The sequence below is a fragment of the Scleropages formosus genome, chromosome 3, assembly GCF_900964775.1.
Source record: "Scleropages formosus chromosome 3, fSclFor1.1, whole genome shotgun sequence".
NCBI lineage: Eukaryota > Metazoa > Chordata > Actinopteri > Osteoglossiformes > Osteoglossidae > Scleropages > Scleropages formosus.
In genome coordinates, this window is record NC_041808.1 from 39644754 (window position 1) to 39653150 (window position 8397).

Genomic DNA, 8397 nt, shown 5'->3' on the forward strand with positions numbered 1-8397 from the left:
CCCCTCCCCCTCCGGCCTTATGCCCTGTGTTACCGGGTAGGCTCCGGTTCCCTGCAGTTTGCTTACCGAGCAAATAGGTCTGTGGATGATGCAGTCAACATGGGACTGCACTACATCCTGCAACATCTGGACAAACCAGGGACTTATGTGAGGATCCTGTTTGTGGACTTCAGCTCAGCCTTCAACACCATCATCCCACACCTCCTCCTGTCCAAATTAGCCCAACTCTCTGTGCCCACCTCCATCTGTCAGTGGATCACCAACTTCCTGACAGACAGGCAGCAGCTAGTGAGGCTGGGAAAATGTTCATCCAATACTCGCACAATCAGTACTGGCGCCCCCCAGGGATGCGTGCTCTCCCCACTGCTCTTCTCCCTGTACACCAACGACTGCACTGCAAAAGACCCCTCTGTCAAGCTCCTGAAGCTCACATACGACACCACACTCATCGGCCTCATTCAGGATGACAACGAGTCTGCTTAGAGACAGGAGGTTAAAGAGCTGGCTGTCTGGTGCAGTCATAACAACCTGGAGCTGAACACACTCAAAACGGTTGAGATGATTGTGGACCTTAGGAGAAACACCTCAGCATATTCCCCACTCACCATCATGAACAGCACTGTGGCAACAGTGGAGTCATCCAGGTTCCTGGGCACCACCATCTCACAGGACCTGAAGTGGGAGTTCCACATAGACTCCATTGTGAAGAAGGCCCAGCAGAGGTTGTACTTCCTTCACCAGCTGAGGAAGTTCAATCTGCCACAGAGGCCGCTGATGCAATTCTACTCTGCAGTCATACAGTCTGTCCTCTGCACCTCTATAACTGTCTGGTTCTGCTCAGCTACAAAATCAAACCTCAGAAGATTACAGCGAATAGTCCAGACTACTGGAAGAATCATCAGCACACCCCCTCCAAGAATTGTACTCGTCCAGAGTGAGAAAAAGGGCTGGCAAAATCATCCTAGACCCTTCGCACCCAGGCCACTTCCTCTTTGAACTTTTGCCGTCCGCCCGGCGCTACAGGGCACTGAGCACCAGGACAGTCAGGCACAGGAAAAGTTTCTTCCCTCAAACCATCTACCTCATGAACAGCTAAATGCCCCCTAGGGAGTAAACTGGTGCAATAAACAACGCTATTTATATTTATTTTTCACATCATATCTCTTATTTACTTCCCCTTGCATTGTATATAACATACCTGTACAAACATATAATGTCTAGTGTCTATTTTTGTATATTGTGTACTTTATAGGGGGGGCGTGGTGGCACAGTGGCGTAGTGGGTTGGACCGGGTCCTGCTCTTCAGTGAGTCTGGGGTTCAAGTCCCGCTTGCGGTGCCTTGCGACAGACTGGCGTCCCGTCCTGGGTGTGTCCCCTCCCCCTCCGGCCTTACGCCCTGTGTTACCGGGTAGGCTCCGGTTCCCCGTGACCCTGTATGGGACAAGCGGTTCTGAAAATGTGTGTGTGTGTGCTTTATACTCTATATATTTTTCTTTTTTTATCTTTTATTAGCCCTTTACTTTTACTTTTATTACTTTTATTATTATTTATTTATCTGTTTATTTTATAGGGGGTGCGGTGACGCAGTGGACTGGACCACAGTCCTGCTCTCGGGTGGGTCTGGGGTTCGAGTCCTGCTTGGGGTGCCTTGTGACGGACTGGCGTCCTGTCCTGGGTGTGTTCCCTTCCCCCTCTGGCCTTACGCCCTGTGTTGCCGGGTAGGCTCCGGTTCCCCGTGACCCCGTATGGGACAAGCGGTTCTGAAAGTGTGTGTGTGTGTCTTTCACTACATGGAGTTTAGCACTGATTCCCTTAAACATCCCTAAATCTGACTGAAACACTGAGGAGTATCTGTCACACAACTGCTCCGCTGTCTCACTTGAGACCTGAGAGCAGGACCGTGGTCCAACCCACTGCGCCACATCACCCCCGAGTGTAGCAAAAGAGGCTGTGCAAAAATTTTGCAGGTTACGCACTGTGCTGTGAGATATAATGTTGCAAAAGTTATGTAAGATAGAAGCAGAAGGTGTAATCTCTCCTGTCAGTTACAGTGAATGGGCAGCTCCTATTGTGTGTATTCCCAAAAAGGACAATAATGTAAGTATATGTGGAGACTACAAGTTTACTATTAACCCTTGGTTGGAAATAGAGCAATATTTTTTACCTCAAACAAAGGATTTGTTTTTTAAATTGTCAGGAGGTCAGAGATTCACTAAATTAGATCTGTCTCAAGCTTATCAACAAGTACCACTAGAGGAAAGCTCCGAACGATACCTTACATTCATACACCAAAAGGTTTATATACCTACAATCGGCTACCGTACGGGTTGCTAGTGCTCCAGCCATTGTTCAGAAAGTCATGGATCAAGTACTACAGGGCATGGATCGTGTGATATGTTATTTGAATGATATCTTGATCACAGGAAGTGACACTTAAAAGCATATGAAAGCTTTAGAAGTTCTAAAGAGGCTCCAAGCATATAATCTGAGGCAGACAACATAAAGGTCCTTTGTTCAGAATAGCGTCTCTCACTTAGGGCATGTCATTGATGTAGAGGGTTTTCACCCCATGAAAGAAAAGACTGATGCAATTGAAAAGGTTGCTGTTCCCACAAATGTGACAGAACTCAGGTCTTTCTTAGCCCTGCTGAACTATTATGGCAAGTTCATTCCTAATCTTTCCACCATCATACAGCCCATGACAGAGTTGTTGCATAAATATGTGAACTGGAAATACAGCTCTATATTAGATTCACCCCAGAAACATTTATATTTGATCTAATCCATATGATGTGAACAGCAGTAGTTCTAAGTCCTCATAAAATTAAAGTGGATATCAGTTCATTAAACAGGAGTTATCAGTTTCAATTAGTTCTAGAACAGTTCCAGGTGGACAAGAAGAACAAGACAGTGCTGCAGAGACACACTTGAGTGACCCTCAGCGTGAGATGTACTGGAGCAGTTATTGTACAGCCCTGCAGTGTCTCCACTCACTGTGTCTCTCGCACAGTAATAAACTGCAGTGTCTTCGTCCTTCAAGTTGTTCATCTGTAAATATATCTGCTTCTGGCTGTTGTCTCTGGAGATGGTGAATCTGCCTTTAAAAGAGCTGCCATAGTAGGTGCTACTGCCACTGCTAATCCAAGCAATCCATTCCAGTGGCTTCCCAGGAGGCTGTCGGATCCAGCTCATAGCATAGCTACTGAAAGTGAAGCCAGAGGCTGTACAGGTGAGTCGATGAGATTCTCCAGGCTTTTTAACTGCTGCTTCAGACTGAGTTGGTGTCTGACCAGTAACACCTGTGGAAAGAAGATAAACATTAAACCTCCATCTCAGTACTCAAGAGCAGACGCAGCTTATATGTGTCGTTAAAATGTACCTGTTAAGCATGTTGTCATTATGAGGAGAGCAGTTAAGAAGGTCATGGTGAATGTGTGTGACTGTGATGAAATGTCAGTTAAAGCAGCCAGAACTCAGCATTTGTTCCCTCGTTGCTCAGTGCACAGATATAAATGTAGAAGGAAGAGCTCAGTTTGCATGAACTCCACCCTCTGATTGGACAGGTGACACTCAGTTTAAAAGGAGGATTCAGAGCTGTAGGCAGGTCCACATGGAAGATTCACAGCAGGCACTTCATCTTCAATGTACCTCATCATCACTGTCACATGGATATAATATACTGTACAAGTGGTTCGTCTCCCCTTGTGGCAGGAGGCTGTGTGTGTCATTATTACAATAGCCTCCAGTGACATTTTTTTATAATATACCATACGGGTGGTGTGTACAGGTGGTAGGGGGGTGTTTGGCGGTGCAGTAGGTTTGGCTGGGTCCCGCTCTCTGGCAGGTCTGGGGTTCAAGTCTTGCTTACGGTGCCGTGCAACAGATTGGCGTCCCATCCTGGGTGTGTCCCCTCCCCCTCCGGCCTTGCGCCCCGTGTTGCTGGGTTGTGTTCTGGTTCTCCGCGATCCTGCTCGGGACAAGCGGTTTCAGTCAGTGTGTGCGTGTGCGCGCACTTGCGTACGGGTGGTTTAGCTGTATCCTAAGACTGGCCTCCTCAGTAGTAGCCTGACCAGCCTGTGTCTATATACTGCTACTAGTCCCCTACAATAGGTTTCGGACCACTATGACCCTGCGTTCAGACAAACGGTTATGGATAATGACTGAGTAATAGTATATTATTCTTAAATAAGCTCAATAATGCTTAGTAATGATGAACAAAATTACTGAATCAATTCTGGATCATTATTATGGATTATTCATTATCAAAAGGAAATTATGTATAATTATTGGTCAGTACCACCCAATGGGCCAGAAAATGTCATGCAGTACAGGGTCAGGAAATGCACCTCAGTGCTGTGGACCAAATGAGAAACGAACCACTCTACTCCTCTCACAGCCTTTATTAGATAGACATCTTCTTGCTAGTGGTAGTACTGCACTATAATTCTCTCCTCAACTGAAGTGAATTCATACACACACACTTTCTGAACCACTAGTCCCACATGAGGTCACAGAACCTACCCGGCAACTCAGGGGGTAAGAGTGGAGGAAGAGAGGACACACGGAGGACGGGACGCCAGTCCATCGCAAGGCACCCCAAGCAGGACTTCAACCCCAGACCCACCAGAGACCAGGACCAAGTCAAACCCTCCACACCACCTCACCACCCGTGACATGAATTCATTTATTTATATTTACATTTACTCAGATATTTCATTTATTCTTTTTCTGTTGAACAGTGCATTACAAAATGGAAATTGGAAGTTTATAAAAGTTCATTTGCTCTCCAGTTGATTCATCAGAACAATTAAATTTTGAAATAACACGTTGAAGTCCACTTGGAGTTTTTAAAAAGACTCACAGGAAGCAGCTGCCAGCAGTAACAGCAGAGACACAGGGAACATGTTTGTGCTGAAGCTGAACTGGAGTGAAGATCTATGAGTGTCTCCTGCTGGGGTTTGTGTCCATCACTGGTATTTAAGAGTCAGGACTAAGTCAGGTTTGCATACACTGGGGGTGTGGTACTATAGTAACTGTGTGTAAATTACATGTATAAAGGAGGAAACTTACTTACTGGGTGGTGTGGTGGCACAGCAAGTAGCAATGCTGTTTCTCAGTGCCTGGTTGATATGAGAGGATGTGGGTTCAATCCTTACTCTGTTTGTATGGAGTTGGCATGTTCTCTGTGTGGATTTCCTTCAACACTCCCAAAACATGCTGTTCAGGTTCTACTATAGGGTGGGAGTGATGGAAAGAGTGTGTTCCATGGACAAATAATTCATTGCAAGTAGTGTACCTAGCAGTGTAAGTCACTTTGGTGAATCTGGTGTGTGGGCTGATAACACTATGTTGAGTTCATTAGAAGTTTCTTTGGAGAAAAGTGTCTGCTGAATGTAATGTGCTGTCAGACTGTGGCAGGACTGAACTAAAGAATGAAATCAATCATCTGGTCAAACAGTTTTATCACACACACACACACAGTTTCTGAACCGCTTGTCCCATACCGGGTTGCGGGGAATCGGAGCCTACCCGGTAATGCAGGGCGTAAGGCCGGAGGGGGAGGGGACACACCCAGGACGGGACGCCAGTCCGTCGCAAGGCACCCCAAGCGGGACTCGAACCCCAGACCCACTGGAGAGCAGAACCCGGTCGAACCCACTGCGCCACCGCACCCCCTAGCAATATTATTATACTTTTATTATTTTTATTTTTCATAGAGCGCTCTTCTCACGCAGTGACACAGAGTGCTTTAACAGAGACATAAGGCAAGAAAAATTGATACAAACAAAGAAGACAGTCAACTAATGGCTACCATAATGAAGAACTTATTATAGAGCTATAAGTATACCTACTGGCCACCGGGGAAAGGAACAAAAATTCCCAACTGAAGGTTGAGGGACAAAAAAACCTCTGGGGGTCCATGGGCCAGTGGTTGCCAACCCCTCCTGGGTTTTATCACTTTGGGGATTTTAAGTAATGTTCTCTGTCAGTATGTGTTCTGTCTTACTAGACTGATCAGGACTCAAAGAATGCAAAATCAGTCAAAAATTTCACGCCCCACTGGGATGATTCCATCCAAACGTAGTGCATCTTCTCCAAAAATACAGACAGAAATTTATCCACAGAGACAATTCAGTCATGGGCAACTGATACCGATGAAGAGTTATAAGAAAATGATGGAAAAAAAAACTGTAAAAGATCTCAGAAAGAGTCTAAATACCAGCATGAGAAGATAAAATTTGTTTGTTCAATTTGCTGACTCTGCAAAGTCTGCAGATGAATTTTCTCTGCTAGTTCTGAGATCAACACCAGCAGCAGTGATGCCGAAAAATGTAGAAAATGCTGCCCCTTAACTGTAGCACAGGAAACAGTATCTTCACTTTTACAGTGTTTTCGCAGTCTTGTTGCATGATGAACAGTGAACTGAATGATATGGAAATGTCTTTTGGAAGAATGGAAGGAGAGACACAGAATTAAACATAGGAATAGGAAGATGTGTGACTTATAGTGTGACAGATTGTGGCACAAGGTGTGTTGGAGTCCCCCTTCCTCACCCCTCACCTGTCCTCTGTCTTGCAGCCCAGGTGTGCGACACAGAGTGACCCTTAGGATTGTAATGATCTGATTAAGTTCTTAAAAAATTAATAATCACACACACACACACATTTTCAGAACCGCTTGTCCCAAACAGGGTTGCGGGGAACCGGAGCCTACCCGGTAACGCAGGGCGTAAGTCCGGAGGGGGAGGGGACACACCCAGGACGGGAAATTAATAATCACTTTGTTAAAATGTTTTTTTAAATATCCATTACAAAGTACAAATATAACTGAATAAAGAAGAATTACTTTACATGCACTTGTGTTGCAGCTTGTGGTTCTTGTACAGCTGCTGAGCTGAGATCAGTCAATGTGAGTCTCGAGCACAGTAATAAACAGCCGTGTCCTCTGCTTTCAGACTCTTGGCCTCCAAGTACTGTGTGCTTTTGGAGACGTCCTCAGTCAGGGTGAACTGTCCTTTCAGGGATGCTGCGTAGTCTGGATCATATGTACTACCAGAATAGAGAACTCCAATCCACTCCAGTCCTGCACCTGCTTTCTGTCGTATCCAGTGCATGTTGTATCTTGTCTCTTGAAACCCAGAAATGACACGGGCCAGCTTGCCAGACTCTCCTGGTCTATTCATCTAAGGAGGTAACTGATCCAACCTTATGTCATCACAGTGGATCCCTGTAAAAACCAACATGTCACAGTTTACTCAATACTTTGAAATTCATCTGTGTATCCAGTACAGTTACAATATTGTATTGCAGTTTTAATTTCTCCGGTCCTACCTTGTAGAGACCCCAGTATGAAGATTAAACTCCCAACAATATTCAGTTCCATTGTTCAATATGACAGAACAAGTGGTGTCAGTATGTCCTGATACTGTATGTGATTCTGATTTTTATAGCAGTACAGTGGAGGATAACTTTGCATAGACCCCCCTACAGCTTTAAATAGATGCTGTTTTGAAAACGTCTTCACTGCTGCTCCTGTACACTGTCGAATAATTATTCATGTTGAATAAGAACTAGATTGTTTACATTAATTCACTAATACTTGGTCAGTAAAAATAGTACACTGCTATAGGTAAAATCACAGTTCTGCCACATTTTCTCAGTCTGTGTCGTTTGATGAGAAGCTTCTGACAAAGAACAGGTTCACTTTGAGTTAATTAATATTAAATAGCTAACAGTTATTATGGAAACAGTTTTTTTTCAGGATTCCTACGAAGTGCCTATTTTTATAAATTTTAAAATGAAATTCGCTGAACTTGGTAACTAAAATACTGTCACACCCATAACCACTCGCCAGACACAAGCACCTGGCTATGATCAGCAGGGCAGAGTATATAAGGAGCCACTCCACCGCTCCCAGGTCATGGAATCTCATATGAGGCAACCGTCCCACCTGTTGTCTTCAGCTTTACCTTTGCTTTGCCTCACCTTCACCTAGTGTCCCCCCCTTCCTTGCTCCCTTGTCCACCTCCTTGTCACTGAGCCCTGCTTCCCGCGGTTTCGACCTTTTCCTCGCCTCATCGACCACGACCTCGGATCATCCCTCAGACCAATGCTTGCGCCTCGATTCTGGATCCACGCGTGTCCCCGACCATGAGAATTGCTTTGCCCATTGAGCTTAAACGTAAAAGATCCCAAGCTTAAGTCCTACCTCTGGTATCCAGCCCCTGTGTGTCACACATACTCTTTAACTGTCTGTGTGAAACAGGGGAAGAGAGCCGTGAGAAACAGGACACCTCAATAATGTGACATTTTTAAAAAGTTCTGAAAAGTTTATAATGTATGAATCATGCATTTATCCTGAAACACAGAAGTCATTAATGGTGTATTTGAATTTTAA

The 8397-nt window shown here is 45.0% G+C and overlaps 1 protein-coding gene across 1 annotated transcript in view; it reads right to left on the reverse strand.

Annotated features, from left to right (window-relative positions):
* LOC108933940 (uncharacterized) overlaps positions 1–7383 on the reverse strand; it is a 64602-nt gene extending 57219 nt beyond the window's left edge. The window contains 2 exon segments of the mRNA XM_029250356.1: positions 6918–7227; positions 7332–7383. Coding sequence (XP_029106189.1) covers positions 6918–7227; positions 7332–7383 — 362 coding nt within the window.
* Between the last annotated feature and the right edge of the window lie 1014 nt (positions 7384–8397).